The sequence below is a fragment of the Hermetia illucens genome, chromosome 2 (assembly GCF_905115235.1).
Source record: "Hermetia illucens chromosome 2, iHerIll2.2.curated.20191125, whole genome shotgun sequence".
Classification (NCBI taxonomy): domain Eukaryota; kingdom Metazoa; phylum Arthropoda; class Insecta; order Diptera; family Stratiomyidae; genus Hermetia; species Hermetia illucens.
In genome coordinates this window covers 104,956,641-104,981,137 of record NC_051850.1, presented here as the reverse complement: position 1 = coordinate 104,981,137, position 24,497 = coordinate 104,956,641, and the positions used below count along the sequence as shown (strand labels likewise).

The 24,497-nt window shown below is 41.0% G+C and overlaps 1 protein-coding gene across 4 annotated transcripts in view; it reads left to right on the top strand.

The window, feature by feature from the left end:
• Window positions 1-24,497, top strand: part of LOC119648291 (bumetanide-sensitive sodium-(potassium)-chloride cotransporter) — a 219,360-nt gene that overhangs the window by 180,155 nt on the left and 14,708 nt on the right. For all 4 annotated transcript variants that reach the window (XM_038049948.1, XM_038049950.1, XM_038049951.1 and 1 more), the window contains 2 exons: window positions 17,489-17,599; window positions 17,677-17,884. In XM_038049948.1, the coding sequence (XP_037905876.1) occupies window positions 17,489-17,599; window positions 17,677-17,884 (319 nt within the window). The remainder of the gene's footprint in view (window positions 1-17,488; window positions 17,600-17,676; window positions 17,885-24,497) is intronic.

Sequence of the window (24,497 nt, the reverse complement as noted above, 5' to 3'; positions counted from 1 at the left end):
GGTAAGGGAGATTAGGAATCGAAAAGTAAGCACCGTAAAGACCTATAGGCCTCGGAACCCGCCCAACCGAAAGTTTCGGAAAAAAAAAACAAAGATAATGCACCACTATGAAGTATGTTACTATATTTTAGAGATTTATCGCAAACTCCCTTTAAATTCATTCCGGAAGTAGCATGCCCTAGAAATATACACGATTATAAAGGATAATACGGGGTTGCGCCCTAGACGCCTAATGGAAAATTTGATGTAATTCCTGCTATAAACAAGAAAGTTACAGTAGGTCAAAGTTTTCTATTTATTGCCTTCTAACAAACACCATACATAGAACATATATTAAATAGCTTACTTTCGTTATTTAATTATTTGCATATAAGAATTAGTTCCTTCTGACTTATATATGAATACGAAGTATACGGCTAGTGTCCAATTCTGACAATATCGGCTTTTGCGTACAAATTAAAAGGAAATATTCAGATGCTTATGACTTTAGATGGGTACACATACATGTATATATGCACACATTCAGGCATGAATGCACACTTTTGGTATGAGCATAATAACATATACATATGTATATCTTCGAGCTTTGTAATACATGAAGGAGTATTTTGAATTTTTTTCTAGGAATGGAAAAACATACATTCATGTAAGTGTAATCTTGTAAATACCGATATTTCGGGAACCATTTGTTCCCTTCATCAGCGCTAACAAGGACTTGTTAGTGGCTCCCGTAATATCGGTATTTGGAAGACCAATAAATATCACTGGCGAATAGGAAAAAGCAAGTCTTAGTTGTTTAACATTCATTAACCATTCTTCATATAAGAAAAACACAAAATGATTCATATCCAAAGCTTCCAGCTTTTGCTTTTCCTAACAGTTCTTTATGGAGCTGACAAACACAGTTCGTTTGGCATACAGAATTGTTCCCATCAGACGCATCCCAATAACAGGTACTTCCTGAATGCGTATTAATACACATGTTTACTTCTGGAAATGTCTGCGTATAGGCATGTTGGACTTGGTTTGCTGAAATGTGTTTCGATTCCCTCGTTGGCCACTTTGGGATGGCATAACCCCTTCGTTAATATATGATCTATCCACTGCCGTTTGCGCCTTCCAGCCGACACATCCACTGGCATCCGCCCTATGGACTGACGCAGTTCTTTGTTCGAGATTCTGTCCGTCCAGAGTACCCCAGTGACATAGCAGAGATAGGTCTTAATGAGGACTTGGAGCTTTCAAAAAATAATGATCACCACTTTCCATGTGGTGTCCTACATACCTAGCAGCACAGAGAGGGCGTTGGTGCAGAACAACCCTAATTTGAAAATGGTGTTGAGGTAACTGAATTTTGCGAAAAAATGAGGCTTTCTCCTTAACCACCAGTTCGAAAGCGCAGTTAGGCTGTTGTAATTACTAATGTTATTAATTTGTGTCGTTTCCCTTTCTCTTCGTATATGTTGGTCCTTGTGGCTGATTCAGGACTTAAGCGCCCCTCACTGAGCAGTTTTCATTCTATAGTCATCTGAAACTAGACCAATATTAGCACAATGAGAGCACGTTTATGCACTCACTTAAGGTATCAGCAAAGCTTCGTTCGAATGCTGAGTGCGACAAAGACAAACTATCCACCGGAGTGGAGAGTTATATACTAGTCTCGGAAGAGGTATCTTTCGCCTCAGTTTATCCTAGAATTCACTGCTCGACCTCAATAAACAATACGTGTAAAAAAAACTTTGAATGAGAGATGCGTCCTGGTTTTGCTTTTATTTGGTACCGTAACAAGACACTGTTTAAAGATGCACCTGCTTAATCCTGATTATAACTCCAAAGCGGATATGGATGGTATTGCATGATCGGCATCAAATTGGCAGCCATGAATCTTAGTCTACTTGTCGTTCACTTGCAGCTTATCAATACTGATAGTTGATTTCCCTCTAAGACTCTGAATACTTCTAGACGGGGAAGTCGGAGCAACCAGGATAAACAAATACAAATAAATTCAAACCTGATTTTCTTTGAACGTTATTTTTCTTTCCTAATTTATGTGAAATGGCGAGGACTGAAATAAATAAAAATATATTCTTTTTTTGTAAATGCGCCTGCCTCCACGTTATCATAAATTCAATGAGACGAAACTTTGACTTAGGCCGGAGGGATATTCTTTTGTGTAACTGTTTTAGAAGTCGGACAGTTTCTTGATGCATTAGTACAGTCCGATGCACTCATACCTATTGTAATATTCCCAGAAATATATCCATTATAACTCAAATCTACCTGCAGCTAATTTATATTGCTTTTCTGCCATGAAAGAGGGATTATTCAGTTATATATATTAAGCTGAAATTCTCATTACATATTTGATACAAGAAAGAAATCTATTACGCAACCACGAAGCAGCTCTAGTCTGGCCTGTGTTCGAGATATTGGGTCGTAATACATTTCAGAATTTTGTTTATTATCTTTTCATGGCATGAATTTCAACATATCATTAAAAATGCAAAAAATGAAAATGATGTAAATCCACTCACGTAAGCAATGAATAGCCATAGAGTCAAATTTTTATTCGCCCAGGTAATATTCATTTGGTTGCCCTTTATGCTTAGGATCCTTTGCAGAATTTGATTACCATATTACAACGGAAAATCCATTAAAAATTCAAATTGGAAAGTGCGTCACGTCTACAGGTTACTGCAATTTTAGAGCCAAAGGATGTGGAAAAAATATATTTGTTGCTGTTTAAGGGCATTTGAGATAATTTGTTGATTTTGCTTGTGGGTTGGGCCCAACGATTTGAATCATAGCTTTAAAGAACTTCAAGTTTCCGAGAATGAGGATTAATGATTGCGAATTTTCACGAGAAGACGTTGGAGGAATTGACGGTTTATGCGTTTTTTCGTTGCGCTTTTTACTTGATCATACATACTCGTGTGGTAGCCATAAAGCAAGTGGGGACATTCCAGCTGCTTATTGAAAAGAGGAGAGCTCAATCATGATGGCTGCTTCCATACAGAGAGAAATGAAGGCTACTAGTCTCTCGGGGTAGATGCAAAAAATGCAAGAAATCTTACACAATATAAACTAACGCACTGTCATTTTTCAGTTAGATATAATGTGAACTACCAGCAGGTCGTGTGCCTCCCCAATTGCCGGGAAGTGAGGCGATGTGATCATCTTCAAGGGAAAAATGTAAACGGCATTTTAACGTGCGGACTTAATCGCAGTCCGCAAACTAGATTTATTAAAATATATTAAATCTCAATTTTTGGTGCCTTGTTAAATTTTTTCAACTTGCATTTTCGAGAAAAACACATTTAAAAAGTAGAATGCGATTTTTAACCATAACAGGTTAATTGACCATTAATCTGCCATATCTAGTCCATAAATCTTAGGTTTCTCGAAAAAATACAAGGCTTCAATTCTTATGATTTTAACGAAGTCATTCGACCGTTATTCGGACCGATAAATGCGTGTTTTATTACGCCGATCGACATAAATCTGATATGCGACATTTTACCAGTTTAACACTGTAATTTCCGAACGACTCCGAATATCAAAAAACCACTTTGCCCATATATTCTACACTATATCTACATGCAATTGATACAAAAAAAATCGATCCCGCGGATCCAACACACGGGATGACCCCCTTAAGTGAACCTTTGTACTTTCTTTGGTTGTATTCAGTAATATTTAGATGGGATTGACGTACGCTGCTCGTATATGTATATGTAGATTAGTTTTAGTGCAAAACTCACTGAGGAAAAAGACAGCTCTTCGAAATATCGGTATATGACAAATAAAAACTCTTATTTGCACTTGAGGAAAATTTGTTTTTTTTTTCCTTATTAAAAACAAGTCGGAAAAAATGTCATGCACAACAACAGAATTAGCCCTAGAACACAGGGATTAGTGTAAGCCCAACGAGTTAAACCAAAATGCGAGTTAAAACCTGGAAATAACAATAAACAAGGTTTTGTCTTCATCTTATGTAAGAAACTTCAACGCACATTTTTCTATCCGTATATAGCTACAAATTCAACATATTCCTTTATATTTTTCCAACTACGTTGGAATATTACAGCCATAGATATTATCCTCATCTTAAACAAACAAACTGCCTATTTCCGAATATTCTACATATATGTTATGTATATGCACGTATGTAAATTGATCGCGCCCATATTTCCGACTTACTTCGCGCACAAAAGCATACATATGTGCATATATAGTATGTATATCAAATACGGCTGGTTTAATGTACAAATATATCTAGCTAATTAGACACTACCCGCAAACTTCATTAGCACGCATATACTATATACCTACATACACACAAGTCTTTTTGCAGTAATTGGTTTTGATATACAAATACAAAAAAATAAAATAAAACAAAATAATTCTTTCCGAACCCATTCATATGAACTCACTTCGTTGTGTGGTATTGACGAAATGATATATGACGATGACGTCATACACGTTGTAGAATGCACGAAATTCACGGAAACGGCAGTTTCATCCCCTATAACTTTGTTAGCCGGATTTTCTTCAAACTTGACGAAACTGTGCACTATATTATACGTTACACCCCTGCCAAATTTTGTACTTCTGCAATGGATATAAGGGGCGTTGCCGGGTAAATTTCTAAAATTTCTAATATACTATTATTAACTTTATTTGTGCAGATATCGGAACTGGATGTCTTTTGAGGCCTAGATTTCGTAGAGATGATTTTTTTTCAGATTTTTCGGTTGGATAGGTTCTGAGAACGGGACCTGTTACACTCTTTGATGGTCATATTCTGAGCGCTCACTCCCCTAAGTTCTACCCGATATAACATATGGAACCAGTTTCGAAAAGTACTAATTGAGCCCTTTCATATGATACCCCACATGACCACATTTTATGAAAGAAAATTTCGCATCCTCCATTCACATGTATGGGGAGCCACCACTTAAACTTAACACAAATTACACAGATTACACGTTCTCACCAATTTTCGTGAAAACGGTTTAGCCGTTTCCGAATAAATCGGGTGTGACAGACAAGCGGACATCGATTCGATTCTAGTAAGGTTCTGTGTCACAAAAACCCTTAAAGAAACGACGGCTCGACCGCACGCATGGAACCGTAAATTCTCCTGACCCGAGTGCTGCGGTCAAGAGGGACAACCCACGACGGACCAGTCTTGATTCTTTGCTTCTCCAAACCTGGTACCGTATAGAAGCAGCTTCTAAGAATGGGTCCTTTAAGAAATTAAGACTTTCGACTCCTCCCACTCTCCGTCTTTCCAGTAAATGTCAAACACCAGCCTGGCATCGAAAAGCACTAATCAAGACCTTTTATTTGATACCCAGCATAACTATGATATATTCGGTGAAAACACCTCCCTTTTGGATGTATGAAGGCTCTTCGTGAGGTGAGAATGTTGACTTCACGTAAATGTTGCTTTGGATTTAAAATTATTTTTATCTCAAAAACATGAAATATAAAAAAATATACATATTGACAAAATATACCGGAATAAATTGTTCGGGTGATTTACTTCAGTTTATTCATTTCATCGAATGGAATCTGGGTCTTATTTGCAAGATGCTATTCTTGGAAGCCTTACGTTTGCAGTGACTCGTCGTATGCTCACCTTGGCCACCATTGCAAGTGCCTTGATTTAGCACCGGATACGAAGGTGTCCCTTTTACTTAAAGTGAATGTGATGTGTGAAACTCTTATAATTCCCACTTTTCATACAAATAAAAGCAATTCTTTCGGTATTGGGAATAGTTGAGTTCTGTTCTTTGCTGTGGATTATTAACCGGAATGTATGTACGTCGAATTCTTTCTAGTCAGATTATCTCGTCAGGAGTTCTTTAAGAAAGGTCGATTAATCGAATCTTCTGGATGTGTAAATTGGAGATTAGTAACATAACCAGTTCCGTTGTTACTGCTACTGTTATCATCCAAAGAGTATAGCTTTTCATGCGAACGATTAGTGTATTGATACCAAACAGTAATTGGAGGATAGGTGATAGGTTCTTAACAGAAGAAACACACCTTCTAGCCTTGGCCACGACTAATTTTACACTCCTTCTCACTCACGACTCCTTAGATACACTCACAGATACTCGAAAGCACTGCTATGATAGTTGCTTATGACATGTTTTTCGAATTTTACCATGTTCAATACACAATTTCAAGAAGTTCGAGATTTTCAAAATTAATGTAATTTTCCTCTTGTTACCGATTTCTTTCCTGCACTCCGTTTTCATAGTTTTCCTTCCCGTTGTTGAGTCTCACTCCACAATCTTCAGAAAAAACCTAGTGTTAATGTCTAGAAGCAGAATAGACATCACCTCTGGATTTCTCAAAGCGAAAAGCTCATGGTGGTGGAACAATAGTCAATAGTTAGAGTTGGCTGGGTAATATCTGGGAGACGAGTCCGAACGACACCCATAAAGTATTGCAGGTGTTAGGACTATAAATATATATTTACAACCGAGTCTTACAAGAGGACTTGCAATGAAAAAGAAGGGAACATTCACTGCGGGAATCCTGGCGCGACTGGTGGGAGCAATACGCATGTTGCCGGTTCAAGGCAGTGGTGTCCAGTTCTCAAGATGAAGCTAGAAAAGACTGGGCAACAGCTGATATATGATCCGTTACTAGTTCGTGGTTGGTCATCAAGAGTAGATTCGCCGAAGCAGGGAAGCGCAATGATAAATCACCATTATCAACGGCGCAACAACCGGTATCCGATCTAGGCCTGCCCTAATCAGGAACTCCAGACATCCAGGTTTTGCGCCGAGGTCCACCAATTCGCTATCCCTAAAAGCTGTCTGGCGTCCTGACCTACGCCATCTCTCCATCTCAGGTAGGATCTGCCTCGTCTTCTTTTTCTACCATACATATTGCCCTTATAGACTTCGGGCTAGATCATCCCCATCCATACGGATTAAGTGACCCGCCCACCGTAACCTATTTAGCCGGATTTAATCCACAACTTGACGGTCATGGTATCGCTCATAGATTTCGTCGTTATGTAGGCTACGAAATCGTCCATCCTCATGTAAGGGGCTAAAAATTCATCGAAGGATTCTTCTCTCGAACGCGGCCAAGAGTTTTTCTTGCTAAGAACCCAAGTTTCCGAGGAATACATGAGGACTGGCAAGATCATTTTCTTGTACAGTAAGAGCTTTGACTCTATAGTGAGACATTTCGAGCGGAACAGTTTTTGTAATCTGAAATGGGCTCTGTTGGCTGACAACAACCATTTCATCATCGTGACTGTTATCGGTTGTGATTTTCGACCCTAGATAGGAGAAATTATCAACGGTCTCAAAGTTATAGTCCCCTATCTTTATTCTTCCCGTTTGACCAGTGCGCTTGATGCTGCTGGTTGGGTGGTTTCTGGTGTTGACGTTACCACCATGTATTTCGTCTTGCCTTCGTTGGTGTTCAGCCCAAGATCTCGGGCCGCCTGCTCGATCTGGATGAAGGCAGTTTGTACGTCTCGGGTGGTTCTTCCCATGATGTCAATATCGTCAGCATAAGCCAGTAGTTGGGTGGACTTAACGGGGATCGTACCTCTTGCATTTACCTCAGTATCACGGATCACTTTCTCCAGGGCCAGGTTAAAGAGGACGCATGATATGGCATTCCCTTGTCGTAGACCGTTGTTGATGTTGAATGGTTTCGAGAGTGATCCTGCCGCTTTTATCAGGCCTCGCACATTGGTCAGGGTCAGCCTAATCAGTCTTATCAATTTCGTCGGGATACCGAATTTTCTCATGCCGTGTATAATTTTACCCTGGCTATGCTATCATATGCGGCTTTAAAGTCGGTGAAGAAATGGTACAACTGATGTTCATATTCCAACACTTGGTGCAATTGGTCGCCTCCATATTTAACCAATTCGGTTGTAATTCCGTCGGCTCCTGGTCACTTATGATTTTTAAGCCGATGGCCGTATTTGTCCGTCGTCTTCAGTTGGCGGGATCTCCAACTCACCGATGTTCTGGTTGTTCAGCAGTTAATCAAAGTACCCAACCCATCGCTTGAATGTGCCCATTCTGTCGGAAATCAGATTTCCCTCTTTGTCTCGGCAAGATGAGCATCGATGTGTGAAAGGCTTCTTCCTGCAGACTTGTTGGTAAAACTTCCACGCCTGGTGCGGTTTCTCCCTGTACTTTTCGAGTTCACAGACCTGTTGGTTCTTCCAGGCTTCATTTTTGCCGTCTGTGGAGTTGCTTCTCCGCTCCACGGAGTTCGTGATAAGTCTCTGCGCGTGCCCGCGTTCTTTGAGAATGCAGCATTACTCGGTATGCAGCATTCTTCCGTTCCGTTTGGAGACGGGTGAGAATTAAACTGAAAAAGGTTTACAGGAACTTTACGTGAAACGCGGGTAGTTGAAATTCTGGACACACTAAAGCAGAAACTTACTCTCATATGTAGTCGGTTACGACGGTACGGCGAAAGTCACTCAAGACGTGTCCAGAATGCAACGTACCTCAGGAGCTAGCGGAGTCTTTTCAGAACACTCAACGAATCCCAACATGTCACTACGCATGCCATAAATTCTGCAGATGTTACCGAAGAGGAAGTCCGATGAGTCGTAAACACCTAGAAGATTCTGATCATGCGGTTGTGAACAACAACTCGTTACCTACACGGTAGTTGTAGGACAAGCAACTAGAGGCCAAAGAATCCTCTTTTGTTGTTGTTGTATCGATTATACCAAGGCCTTCGACAGCGTCCTGCATACATGGCTAGTCGATGTCCTACATCTGTATTGCATTGATCCGAAACTAATAAAGTTTAAAGGGTGGCATACCACCTTATCAGCGCGATCATCTGAGGGTGCCAATACTTCATAGCCTATCCACATACGTGGAGGCATCTTCCAGGGGGATTCGTTGAGTCTCCTTTGGTTTTGTATGGCACTGAACTCCCTTTCATGGCTACTGAATGATGCTAGGGAGCATAGCTTTGCAGTAAAATATGGCTTACGTGCTAAGTGCGGACTGGCACACTTGATGTACTTAGATGATATCAAGTTCTATGCTAGTACTGACGATCACCTCAGAAGTCTTCTGTGAGTAGTAGATATGTTCAGCCGTGATATTCGATTGGAATTTGGATTAGACAAGTGTTGAATTCAAGCCATTCGCAAACGTCATCACAAGTCACATGCCAGACATAGCATTGGTGACCTCCACATCTATGCTTCTACAAATACTGGGAATTCTGCAAGGAAAACATGCTCGAGTTGGTGATCTGAAGGATGCTCTGCTGTCCGAATTCCTGCAACGTGTAAAGTTCGTACTGAAATTCCATCTCTCGGGAAAGAACAAAATAAGAGCATTGAATGTATTCACTATCCCTTCACTGGCTTATGCATTCGGAATGTTGCCGTGGACGATTTCGAAAACGTCCAGCGGCGGATACGGACTACTATGTCCAAATTCCGAATGCATCATCCAAACTCTGCCGCAGATTGTGGGCTGACTCCACTTAACTTGAAGGATCGATCTTTCAATTCGCTGAGTGGGGTGAAATCGGGTTAAGAACGGATCGATGAATGGAAGCCGAAAGCAATGCACGGTAAACACGTGAATTGTCTTTGGCAGCCCTTTGTTGATTTGCATTTGTCGAGCAGATGGTTGTGTGCTGGAGAGCTCTTTGCTAAGACGGAGGGATCCATGTATGCCATTCAGGATAGCGTGATCACCACCCAAACTTATAAAAAGTCAATAGTGAAAGAGCAGGTGGAGAACGACCAGTGCAGAATGTGTGGTTCGATGTTGAACCATTTGATTTCTGGCCGCACTGTAATGGCACCGGTGCAATACACGAACAGACATAATGCTGTATGTAAGGTGATTCATCAAAACCTTGCATACAAGCCTGAGCTAATCACGGGAACATGCCCGGTTTAGCGATATGAGCCCCAATCAATACTTGATACTGATACTGTTTGCAGCATGTATTTGGACCGGCAAGTTCCAACTAATCGCGACATTCTACACAACAGGCATGTCGTGCTGTTAATTAGCAACAATGAACCACTGTCTCGGGAAATCAAAGAAATTTGTTGACCCGAGAAAGTGGTTGTAGTTCCCATAATATTGTCAGCTACGATGTTGTACCTAAATCCCTCACGGCTTCTCTTGATGTCCTGGGACTCTCACACAGTCTGGTTCAAACCATGCAGAAATATATCATTCCGTACAGGTGCTCGATGTTGCGGGGAGTTCTCGACGAATTCTCCAATTAACCTGCCACCGGTCATCATCAAGAGGGTCGCTTTATTTTTTAAGTAGGTAGGATCGTCGGAGCCTAAATGCTTGGCATTTAATGTTAGTATTAAGTAAAATCAGGCATCTGCCGAAATTATGACAATTCGAAAAATAAATATAAAAAAAGAATTAAATAATGGGTTAAAGGAAAGAAAAGACAAATAAATAAAATAGATGGAATCACTCCCAATAAAGTTAAAACAAAAAAAATAGAGCTGTGGAAATTCTCGTTTCCCCATAGATAGTGGATGATTGCAATTACAAACAACGTATGGAAATTGGCAACATTCATATTTTCTGTCCTTATTTTGAAAAAAAAAGGTAATCTAAAAACCGTCTAAACTGCTTATTTTCTTTTTACAACTCAATAATATTAATAATAAAAAAAATATAAAGTCCTTAAGAAAAAAAATAACGTTAATTCAATTTCTCTTTATAATTTCGTACTCCACGTTTTATTTGTTTTTTTATACACAGCTCGGTAGTTCCGACACTTTACTTCTGCAGCTAAATATTAACTTTATTAATTTGATATTTCAAGCATCTATCTTTTCAATAGTTTTTCTCCTTTCTGCTTTAAATAACTGTGCATTTATCATAGCATGTTGTTAGATTTATTGGTCGAATTCCTTTTATTTTGCTCGCGGAAATTTGAACTGATTCTGAGATTGAGACTTGAACAACTAAAAGCTCTTAAGAAAAATTTATAGAAAAAAAATATTTAAATATAAAAAATGTCTTTAAATAGTTCTTTTTGGTGACCAAACGACCATTCATTTACCTTCGGATTAACGATGCTCCTTTTGTTCTCGAAGACTCATGACACGACAAACACCTCACTTGGCAAATTTTTCGGAGTCCTCGCGTTGCACCAACATCTGAATTACTTGCAGTTAGATCGCCATGACTCGTCTCAAGTAAACTGAGCGGCCTCCGGCAGATAAATTCCAAAAGCGCCAACTTGCCTCTAATTGCACAGAGTTGCATTCCAAATTATCGCTGTCACCTCAAGTTCACGTCTACCATGGAGTCGCCGTCTCCGCCCGCCCGTTTCACCACACAACACTTTCACCTCCACGCGTCTGCTGTTCATTGCTTCATTTTCCAGCCGAAATTCAACTCCTCATTCGACCTCTGCAATTTCTGATTTCCCAGCTACCAAAACCTCTCACTCCCTTCAAGACGCACAACTCCGCGAGACCAATCTCCTCCTACGGAAAAAACGTTCTCCGAAATTCTGTTGGGAGTAGCCGCAGTCTTTTAGCCCCAAAGAGTAACGAATTCGATTAACCGAAATCGGAAATTGTTATTGAAATTTTATCCTTGGTCCAGTTGAATTCGCTGAAATAAATTTCTGAAATACGCAAGTGCTTTCATTTTCGCTCTGATCACTCCAATTAATTTGATTAAAGTCCAGTATCCACATCAATTTAGCTCCACTTAACTGGCTACTCATATTCAATGAAACAACTTCCTGTTTCAAAGCTAGGGCACAGCTGCATATAGTTAATGCAGTTCCTTTTTCAATTTCTGCGCATATTCACTGGATCCGCTTTGGTACGCCTTGAACTTCTAAGTTCATGCTAGCTCAGCGACAATAACAACACCTCTTACCCCGTTGAGAAGCAAACGAACGGCTAGACCATGCACTCAACAACACGCTGATCCCCTCGATATGTAGGAACGTTGTGTTGCAAAAACACAGCACAAATTGGGAAAGCTAAGGAGTGCTGGCACGGGAGAAAACAAAGGAATATTGCATATTATTAAATGCATTCTCGCATCAGATTGTCCCTGGACAAGGCAAAGAAAATATTGTCAATGTTGCAAAGCCGGGGCCACTACAGACTGTAGTGCTGAATGCGTTTATTACATTTTATCCCCCAACTAAGTTTGCATCCTTTCCCAAATTCAGAGTCGTCTGATCAAGTTCCATAACTTGGTGGAAGAATAAGCAGATGTCAACAGCGTAGTTGAGGTGTTTGAAGAAAGATGACATTGTCCAGGAAGGACGTCATGGATAACGCGGAGAATATATCAGTGACAAAATGCAATCTCGGTGGACTCCACTGTCATATCTCGCCCTGATTATTGCTACAACTTCCCCCCCCCCCCCTCAACTGATTCATGAGGTTCGGCCTTTTAGGCTCTCACGCTGCCTCGGCGACCTAAGGCAATAAAAATTGAGGATTGCCCTTTGTTAATGTGAGCTTCACGGGCAGTTAGGGAGGAGGAGGACATGGGGCAGTCATCAAATTAAAGATGTCTGCCGAATTCGTGTCACTATAATCTATAAGAAGTACCGGGAGCTGGACGCTTCAGGTATGAAAGGTTTTGTGTATTTCTTTTATAAAAACATTTGAGTTCACATTTATCCCATTAGTAGCTGACACGTAATATATGCGTATATTATGTAAGAAAATCCATTTTCGCGTGATACTAATATCCAAAGCCTTGACTTATTATAACTTTATTAGTAATAATGCGATTTTCATCAAACTTGGTAGGATCATGCTCTACATCGTAGCCTACATTGCTGCAATCCTTGACTCTGGTGGTGGCAGCCTCTTGATTTTTTAAAGATTTTTCGTTGGGGTAGTCTCTGATAATGTGTGTGCGATCGAAATGATCACTTACGACCCCCCGCACTCCGCACCTTTCCAACAAATGTCAAAACTAAGACCGGTTTCGAAAAATACTAACCGAGACATTTGATACCTCACATGACTCTATTTGGTGAAAAAAGAAATCATACCCTCCTTTTGCATGTATGGGGACCTTTAAATTGGACGTAAAATGATTGTATGTATGAGCGTTCGCGGTTCCCACTTTTCCACCGAATTGATGTCAACCGCTATATCCGTTTCCGAGCAAAATGCGCGCGATTAACCGACATTGACAGACAGATGGTAAACCGATTTTAATAAGGTTTTTTTTACACAAAACCTTAAAAATGGCTAACCTTTCGTCCAGGGTTGAGGCATCTCATCAGACGCTGCCTCACGTCTTCCCACTTGGGTAAATATTATCCGGCATCTCTTTAGGATTAAAGGAATTAACCCTGATAATATCCAATATTCAGCGTTCACGCATATAACTTGTGAAAAACTTAACTTCGCCATTCATTATCTGTGCAATAAATCAAAACTGCTTACATGGAATCCAAAACAACTCCTTAAAATGTCGAGGAGATTTTGAAACTATCTCAGTTTGAGTTGAGAGCAAAGTTCAGACAGAAACTACTTCATCTACCTTAGTTTAAAATTTAAACAAGTCGGAAAACCAGAAGCTGGACGCTTCAGGTGTGAAAGGTTTTGTGTTTTGCTTTTATAAAGACATTTGAGTGTGAATTTGTCCCATTAGTACGTAACACGTAATATACACATATATTATGTGAGAATATCCCTTTTCGGATGATATTGACATTGAAAATTTTGAATTTCCAAAGAAGTGACAACTTTGACATATTATAACTTTGTTAGTAATAGTGCGATTTCCACAGAACTTGGTAGGATCAAGCTCTATATTAGAGCCTACATTGCTGCGGGGCACTAGGATGAACTTAAGGGGGGTCTGCAGCCAATTATTGAAAATGTTAGTAATATACTATTATTAACTTTATTTGAAGGGATATCGGTATGGAGACTATTTCGGATTTGTTTTTTTTCAGATGTTTCGATTGGGCAGTTTCTGAGAATACCCCCTTTAAATAAATGATCACTTTCGACCCCACGAACTCCCCGCCTTTCTAACAAATGTCAAAACTAAGACCAGTATTAACCGAGGCTTTTCATTTAATACCCCACATGACTATATTTGGTGAAAAAAAAAATGTACACTCCCCTTTTGCATGTATGGGGACCTCCCCTTAAATTTGACTTAGTAGGATGTAACCCACTGTATGCATGAGCGTTCACAATTCCTACCTTTTCACCAAATTTGGTGTCAATCGCTGCTACAGTCTCCGAGAAAAATGCAAGTGACGGACAGACAGACATCGGTGATATAGCACAGGTTGTGGTCGCAAAGCATCTCGAGGATGCTGAGTTGTACTCAAGCGAAGCAATCAGTGTTGTTAAAGCCTGGTTAGAGAGTGTTGGACTGGCACTCGAGGAAGAAAAGGCGGAAGCGGTCCTCATCACTAAGCGCCTCAAAAGAAATTACGCCTGCGTTAGAATCGGGAATCGTATCATCACTTCCAAGCCGCACATAAAATATTTGGGGGTGATGATAGACGGAAAAGTCAATTTTAAGTTGCACATAGAGCATACTTGCGAAAAAGCATCCACCACTAGTATGGCCCTGGCAAGGATGATGGCGAACGTAGATGGATCGCGGCATACTTGCAGGCTGCTCATAGCCAGGGTGGTGAGTTCTGTCATGCTGTATGCAGTCCCAGTTTGGGGAAACGCGCTGCAGGTCTTAGGCAATACAAGTAAACTGAGTAAGGTTTACAGAAGAACAGCCTTAAGTCGTTGGACTTACTGGTTGATCCCTTCCATCAGGGATCAATTATAACCTTACCCAGTTTCTCACTGATCATGGAGGATACCGTCAACACCTGTACAAATTTAAATTGGGCACCTCATCTAATTGTCCAAACTGCGACGAGATCCCAGAGGACCCGGCGTACGTATTCTTTCAATGTCCTAGGTTCGTGGAAGAAAGGAGGCGTGCCCAGGCCACAGTGTTTTCAAGATTTCCACGTCCTGAAAAAAAAAGACAGACAGACAGACAGTAAACTGATTTTAATAAGGTTTTGTTTTACACAAAACCTTAAACAACTGAGAAATTACAGACTGCAGCAAGAGATCCGAAGGAATTTTTCCCATCGGCTGACTTACGAGTCCACTCTTGCCCACACATTGCACCCAGAATTTATCATCAACAGGGACAATAACAAAGGCTACTTTGAACTTTTCTATGTTATATATCCCGGCGACACCTAAGCTTTATCAGTTAGTTTACTTGCGACATTCAACACGTATGTGGAAAACGTAAGGTATTTGCAGACGCCTGCCTTAGTAACGAACTCCAGACACCCCCCATCTCTGGCAGGATCTCCCTCGTCTTCTTTTTCTACCATAAATATTGCAATTATAGACTTTTCGGGCTTAATTATCCTCACCGATGCGGTTTAAACGACTCGTCCAATGCAATCTATTGAGCCCGATTTTATCCATCCCGCATACATTTCGTCGTTATGTAGGCTACGGGATCGTCCATCTTCATGTAGGCGGCCAAAATTCTTCGGAGGATTCTTCTCCCGAACGTGGCTAAAAGTTCACAATTTTCCTTGCTAAGAGCCCAAGTCTCCGAGGAATACATAAGGACTTTTACAATAAAAGATTTCACGCTATGGTGAGACGTTTTGAGCGAAACAGTTTTTGTAAGGGGAAGGGGATGTTTTTCCTATAAAATCAATATTGTCGGAATATGCAGTAGTTGGGTGGACTTGAAGAAGAAGGTGGTGTGCATTAACATCTGCATAACGGATCATCTTTTCCAGGGTCATTCCCTTGTCTTAGACCCTTTGTGGATGTTGAATGGTTTCGAGAGTGATCCTGCATTTACCTAGCTTCGCGCATTGGTCAAGGTCAGCCTAGTCAGTCTTATCAATTTCATTGGGATACCGAATTCTCTCATGGCGTGTATAGTTTTACTCTGTCTATGCTATCATATGGGACCTTGAAGTCGATAAGAAGATGGTGTAACTGATGTCCATATTTCAAAAGCTTTTTAATCACCTGCCGCAGAGAGGAAATTTGATTTGTTCGTGATTAACCTGGAGTGAAGTCTCTTTAATACGAGCCTATGATGTTCTGGGCGTATAGGACTATCCGGCGTAGCAACATAGCGAATACATGGTACTCAGCAAAGCGATATCTCTATAATTGCTGAACTGTGCAATAAATCCCTTTTGATGTATGGGATCTCCTCTGTAGTGGCGTGAATGTAAATGAAGCTTATATTTCGCAATTCGCTTTCCACTTATGTTTTCAAAACTGATAACAGTAGGATCCATTTTTTGACTGACAAGGAAACCTACTCCGAGCACATGGTCTACCGGATGCTGACTATATTATATGATGTAGTGGCTCCTCTCCAGGAAACTGATCCCTCTCCAGCGCATCTCGTGCAACGTTGTAACATCAGCCCTATATTGGGACAGGGTACTGGCTAGCTTTCCAGATCCTTTTTCGCAGAGAGAACGCACGTTCTTTGGAAAAATGCGCAAATCGGTCGTCCATTTTCGTTGCCGGGTTCGTTGTTGTGCTGTCAATCCAGGTCGAGGCTTTCTTACACCCAATTTCCAAACTAGAGCACAAGTTGGTGCGATTTGTCCTGTTTTCAGGCGCGGGACACGCCACTTCATCCTTCTCCGTCCATAGCTTTTCATTAAGAAAACAGTCCCAGCGATCACTACGTGGAGGTGAAGTTAGGGTTTGGTAGTAGAGCTGTTGGTGTTGGTTCAGCAAGCGTTGCTCAGATTTTATGCTCCATCGTGTGTTCCAGTCCACTTTCCACCCTGGGACTACCCTTTGGCCGCCAAACATCGTGAACCCAAATATTCCCTTATAATAAATCCACAAAGTACTGAATATCCAGTTTTCAACTTTTTTGGAGAAGGTAGGTTGAGATTCGTCAGCAACGTTGTGGAACGAAGTATATCATTCTCCTTTTGTATTCTACCAAAAGTTTAAATTTATCTCGGGTTCATGTTCTATAAGTAAAAATTTTATGGAATTCCACAGCGCTTTCCACAGAGTATTTTGGGACTTAAGTCTTTTTTCGGCGTGTGGCGCAAATATTTCATTGTCACGCACTGTATGATGCCCAATTCTCATCATAAGTAATCACTTTTCGTCTTTCTCCGCTTTAATTCAGTTAAGAAATCGTAGAAGTTCATCAAAACAGGCCAGTTTTCTTCGAAATGGGCCCAATTAACCTGCAAAAACGATAGCACGGGAAATTATGATCTACCGACGGTAACACCTCTACGTCGTTTGAAATTACTGTGGAATGATTACGATATTTGCAGGTTGTCTGAACACGCTTTTCGTGAAGATTACTTGGTATCTGAATTTCTGAAATCCGAAATTGTTCGCGAAAATCTTCTCATATATATGCGAGAAATGTCCTTACATAGCAATTTATTCCGTTATGATTCTAAACGACAATTTATTTCTCAGGCAACCGGTATCGGTAAATTGAAGCCCAACATAGTCCTGCTCGGTTACAAGGCAGACTGGAAGGTGTGCGATAAGAAGGAGTTAAATCAGTATTTCAATGTCATGCACAAAGTAAGGAAATTATCATTTAAATTTGTCAATTTTACTATAATCAGTTCGAGTCTCACAAGATTTCGTTTATTTCTTAGGCTTTAGATATGTATTTAGCAGTAGCAATATTAAGGGTAGAGAAGGGATTAGACTACGCGCAAATCCTAGGCGAGGACTCGCCCCGGAACTTAGTTGATATTCCTCGAACGCTTCAGCCGAATGATAGCTCCGCGGATCTACTGGCAACCGAAAAGAATGCTCAGGTTCATGGCAGTCTGGATAGTCTGAGCAGAAACGTGTCCCAAGGTAAGTTTAGATTTAGTCTTCCGGTTTCCGTTATTTCTCGTGGTGTTGGGTGTAGTTCACAGGATTGACGTTGTATTCGGTGTGGAGGATTAAAGATAATCGTAAAAACTAACAAGACAAAGAGCAGATCTTTATCAAGTACGTCATATGTAGTCGTAAGAATTGCATCCCGGAATGGATTTTTCTCATCTATTTTCTATGCAAGAGTGAATTAAGTATCATTGGCAACCAAGGCAGCTTAACTCCTACACCCACTGAATATGTTACTTTGTAAATCGCTGACTGGGAGTTGCTATGATTGACTCGAACTCAATCGATCCTTTTCTAATCTGGGAAACATTTTCTGCGTCCTTAGATATGCAAAGCGTTCTCTGCTTGTGAAACCCTCTTCAAAAGGCTGACAGCTATTTCTATTTTACAAGCTTTGCTTTTCACGCATTGCTGAAATTGAATGTGCATTAACCCTGAGAGACCACTGACTACAAAAGAATGAGCTGAAATCAAAAGAAGCCGAAACAGGAGCAATGTGTGAACAGCTGAAGCACACATGGGCAGACCCGGACGATAAGCAGCTTGTTAGGAACAAACGAATCTTTGTTACTATTCACTTTTACATATATACATCCAACTTTCAAGGGAAAAGGACATGATATATGGGAAAACAAGCTCCGAACTATTAATTCCTTTCAAGTATCCCTTGAGTCAACTTTTATCAGATTAGAAACGTTTTTTCTTGGACAAGAACACAATCGAGAAAAATATTATTCCTGCTTCCGGTATCAATAATCTGTCATGGAAGTCTTCCACACGTTCTCATACGTGCCCACTTAACGAGCATTATGGAGGACATACACAAACGCCCATAAAAGGAAATCAATAATTTACTTTAACCAAAGCCTTGCACGCATTTCCCTTACTCGGGGTAAGTATTGTTGTCCTACTGGCGAACAATGTTGATAACAACTATCCTAATCGACCGGACACTTTCCCCACTCACCTCCATATGAGAGATGTGGTTCTATGGTAAATGGCAAGTACGCGTAGGCTCTTGACACGCCCTTTCGAGGATAAATGTGAGCCCTTCATAAAATGTTGTTGTAAATAATTCTATTACAAGTATTCAGGAGCTTAGATGGAAATTGTTTCGGAGCTACGACTGCTGAGGTATGAATTGTGAAACACCCACTAGTTTTTGTCTACACAGTACTTGGTTAGAGCCTGGGCAAACTAGGTGTTAATTAGCATGTCATCGAAAGGTCACATATCAAACTAGACATGCAAGCAAGACTTATGTGTTAGCTAAATAAAAATAGTTGGCAATTTTTCCCGATGTTTCTACTAGTGTTGAAATTAGAGTGTATTATTTATAGAAATAGAGCTACCTCGAAGGCACTCTTTGTTAAAATATGTGCATTGGCTTTCTAGGTAATTTCCCTTTCATTTTTGGGGATCTCTCGGTGAGTTGAGGAAACAATCCCCTAAGGAATAAAATTTATTCTTTCGCTCCGTTCTTAATTCTTCCGAGAATTTCTTCTGCGTGGAGAGGCTGTTAGACCCTGCGTCCTGTAAGGTAAGTCTGTAACCATCGGTACAGACCATTATTGGTGCAGGATTCATTAGAACCGTAATTATCTATTGTCTTCATTTGATGGTAATAACGTTAATTTCCAATCCGGAAAAGGGGTACCTTCTTTTAACAAGTCGGCAGAAGTTAATTATTTAGAGAGAACAGAAACCAATTAGTAGGAGTGTCCTGATGGGTAAATTCAAAAAGAGGACATCTTTCAAGTTTGAACCAAAGAGGTGAAAGAAAGATAACTGTGATCCATCTCAAGCCAAATGATATTTCTGACAACGATAAATTGCATATGTTCAAGTGGGAAATTTAATGGCTTCGGTAAGGATGTTGTCAATATACATATAGCTCCCGAATGCCTCAAGGATGAAATTACTCCAACCAAGACTTCTCATTTGTTCTAAAGATAATGAGACTAAACCAAATTCCCATCAATAATGAAGCACGTGCGGAAAAGGCACGAGTATGTTGAAGTCCTGGACACAAGGCAAGTTATTAAGAGAAGCTGCTATGAAGAACTGTACAAAAAGTACAAAAAGAAGTGTAATGTATTTTTTATATTATGGCAAAGTACCATTTTGAAAGTAAAAGCAATGGACCAGTTAATTAGACGGTAGGACCGTCGTGGTAACAAGCAGGATAATAGTATCAAGAAAAATCGCATAGCTTCCTGAGGAACTATTATGCCTTTTTTGTCTGTTACTTGTAGTCTAGGCGACTTACCCCCTTCATCAGAGCAGTTTTGTACAGATAAATGGGGTAAGTCGCACCCGAAATATATATTTACATTTAAAACTAAAAATTGTAGTTTTGAGGAAGCTACCCTTTGTCTATCTATCTGCCGCGGCTCCGAGGAGCCCAAATGGCACTGAGGTGCATCGTTTTGTTGCCAAAAATTGGGCAGGGCAGAGTCCAGCCGACTCAGATCTTCATAGCCAGCCCGTAGCATTCACAAAGTAAAACAGCTCTTTCTCCCTGAAGCTAGAGATCTTTTTAAGGTCCTCAAAGAGTGGCTTCCCTCGTATCCGTAGTCTGGCTCAAGTTGAAGCTGAACAATCACAATCGCTTCGCAGCTTCGGCAATGCGAATTGTAGGCCTAGCCTATAGGCCAGAATTCTCGCGAACGTTTGTTGTTATTGATCCGCTACTAAGTATTGTACGTAGATTCCATCCTTAACAGTCGCCATCGGGACACAGACTGTGCCCACCGAAGGACTGCCAAGAGCAGAGCCCCGCCTGGACCGTTCGACAGTCCGCTCATTCGCCTCCGTGTTCTTATGACCAAACCGAGGCAGTTCAGCATGTTTTTGCACTACTTCACCAGTCTAGAGGATGTCAAGGCCCTAATCGCCGCTTGGTTGTCGGTCAGAATGACTATGCTACGCTTGGGGCTCGGATCATGCACCAGCCATGATAGCCTTCTATTATCGCTTTTATTTCCACTTGGAATAGACTGGCGAAATTCGGGAAACCGTACGACTCAGTATGTATCCAAGAAAACTCCCATAGTGAACATCTTTGATCCATTGTTGAAGCATACTGTGTCATAGTCTTGCAACACTTCGCCAGTCTCCCACTGGTTGGAAAGACCACAGGAACGTTTCTCGTCAAGTTCGACTTGCGTGTGCGTTGTCCGTGGGGAATGCCCAGAGTTCCCGAGGTACTTCGTCTATGATGTTATTATGGCTGTAGGGCTTCACATCCGGACTGTATTCTAACATCACTGCACGCTGCAGTGTATTTAATGTGGAGGTCTAAGGGGAAGAGATATAGTAGTACATTGAGAGCATCTGGGGAGCAGGTCTGCTGAACCCCAGTAGCTCCTCCACACGTGGTTTTTTAAACCCCCTATCAGCTCGCTTTTAGTTCTGGCTCACAACCATACCTTTCCAACACTCTTTTCATTATGTCACTCATATTTAAGCGAAACATCCTTCACACCAATAACGCCAATTCGTTGGCATACGCTACCACCTGTACCTCACTCTTGTCCAATTTGCGAAGAATGCCGTCACCCTGGGGTGTGCCGCTGCTCACAGCTCTGGTCAAGTGGCTAGTTCCCAGATCAGAGTGGACTATCCTAGTTCTTAGCACGGATATTATCCGATGCCTAAGATATCGCTCCAATCCAATACTGGTCAAAGCTTCCTTGATTGCATTGGTACTAAGGTTGTTGAATGCTCCCTCTATACTCAGAAAGGCCGCTGTAGTATATTGCTTGTACTTGTTGCTCAACCGTGCTAATTACCTTGCGGAGGGCGGTTTCTGTGGGTTTGCCTTTGGCTTACTGGGACCTGCAGAAAGACGTTCTCTCCATAATCGTCCTTAAGTGGATGTCCAGGAAGCAATTTAGAGTCTTCAACTCGAACATGGTAAGGCAGTTTGGCCGTCCTTCGCGGACTCACTTTCGGTATGAAATCCATGCGAGCGTCTGCAAGAGTGGTATAACCTCGACAAGGTAGGGCGCAACCATTTCTTACTGCTTCTGTACCATGACTAGCATTATGCCACCTGGACCCAAAGATTTATATGCGGAAAAGCTGTTTATAGCTCCACCGCCTCCAATGCCTTTTCTGGAGCCAATTTGTACACTAGAAAGTGTTTTTGAATGCTTGATCAAACTTCCTTCCGTCGACCCTGCTGGGGTTTCTGAAAAAGCAAGAGATCTGTACAGAAGATCTCTGGCCAGACATTTTCAAGTTCTCCATCCTAAGGATCCCACTATTGGTTTGAAGGGCGATATCAAGGACCTTCTTCCAATGTCATAGCTCTTCGAACTGGGAAAAAGGTAGGTTGGTGAACTGCCCCTGTTACACACCGGTTAAAAATCGTTGGCGCAACAATCCATATTGAATCAGGGCCCTGAAATGTGTTAGACTACTTCATTCAAGATCGTAACGGTACACTACAGGATTACAGTACCCTGTAGGAGGCAATGTGGTCAGCATTGCGTTTGCACACCTATTGGTCTATGTTGATATTCAAATCAAAGTATGGTTCACCTTTTTCGTGGATTTCTGAGCTGCTGCAACCTGCCGCAACCTGCGATGGTGAACGTCAAATGTTGGTTATAAGCCATGTAAACTCAGGAAATATACACGTTTTCCACTCTCGCCTGCTCCAGTTTGACCACGGCCAGGTAGTTGGACCTCAAGTCAGGTGTCTCTTGTGCTGTGGCATAATTTATAATATGTGTTTGTGAAGCAGAAAAAGCCTGTTTGCCTGACGTTCCTCCTCCGTGCTAACTACCCAGTCGTCCGTGGGAATCCTCTATTTTTGGAAGCGTAGGGATTGAATGAGCTTGTCCCACAACCAGATCGGAGTGCGTAGTTTCCTGGGGATGTCGTGAACTTTACACCCACTCAGCAACACACGAATTAAGATAGTCCGTGGAGAATTGGTCCTCGCTTTGCTATAACGTGGAACTCACGGATCACCTAAGAGGAATGGAAGCTGGAGTTGAGTCTCCCCTCTTCGCCTTTGTTGTTCAGGAGACTCTCGATTAATAGCACTATTGCTGGTACTCGCTACAGCCAGCTCGACGGCAGTGCTTACCAAGCTGAAAACTACTAGTCCGTCTACTATCTCAGCAATGTAATGCTATTGTTGGCATCTTGTATATAGCCCTCGATTGCTAATATCTCGTGGCTGGATTTTAGTAGCTCGTGGATGATTCATCTGTTATCGCCACCTCTCCTTCTATCGTCCCTTTTTAATCTTATTAAAATGGATTCACTGTCTGCCTGTCTGTTCTACGCACTCACTTTTTCAAAAACCGTTAATCCTATTGACACCGCATTTGGTACAAAGGTTGCCACTGGGAACCCCCATACGTGTGTGTGACTTACACTGATGTACGTTGAATATAAGGGAGGTCCCCAAACGTAAAATAGTGGCAATTTTTTTCCCACCATGTGGGTTGTCGATTGGTACAAAGCAGGTATTAGTTTGACATTGGTTGCAAAGTGGAGTAATAAGAGGGGCCGAAAAGTGTCAATTGCCTTAAGGACTCCTAATCAGAAATTTGAAAAAAGATTATCGCAGTCCATACACATGGTATTTCAAAACACTCGCTGCTGCGATACCTGTTCAAATAAATGTAATAATAGTGCATTATTATTACTGCGGACCCCTTAATTTCATCCTAGATCAATAAATATGCAGTAATATAGGTTTCGATATGAAGCATCATGCTGGAAAATTTGCTGGAAATCCTAGTATTATTAACAAAGTTGTAGTAGGTCCAAGTTGCCTGTTTCGCGTCAAATTGTGTCGCATTGAACTGAATATCCAGGATATTGAACTTATATACATAACGAGTTATATATAAAAGAAACCATCGTATACCAAAATATTCTTACCTTAAAAAATCAACAAAACCTTCCTTACCTGAAGGGCCGAACTTTCGATTTCCGACTTGTTTATTTTGATTTGTTGAGTCCATGTTTTGGTCCCACGAATAGTCCGGTAAAAATGTCCATCCCGGTAGCCGGCCCAAGGTGACTTCGCATACTGAAGACCAAGCTCTCCATTAGTCAATCACAACCCCTTGGTTTCGTCCAAAGAAGGAGCATTAGACGCTGCCTCACATTTATCCTAGAAAGAGCGTGGCCGAAGTGGTTCTTGGAAATTGATCGCTCCTTAATATATATTCGCAAAATTTACATAAGTGCAAATTATAATGACAGCGAAAACCAGGGCAGAGGTGAGACACCGTCTGATGAATCTCCGCCCCCGAAGCAGACATCTTTCTATTTTAAGAAACTTGGGTGTAGTGGACTATGTGGATGCTCCGAAAGTAAATTATCTAGTAGATATAATTGAGAATCACCGAGGTTTTTATCGCAATTTTGAAATAAGCAACAATTCAATTGACAATAATGAGACAATTTTTTTCTACTCGCTAGCGATTTTATTTTTGTTCCCATATACCGTAGGAAACAAACGCTACATATTTAGCACGGAAGAAGACAACAAGTAATTTGTCAGATCTTCAAACTATACATATATAGTCGTCGATAATTCCCATATGCGACA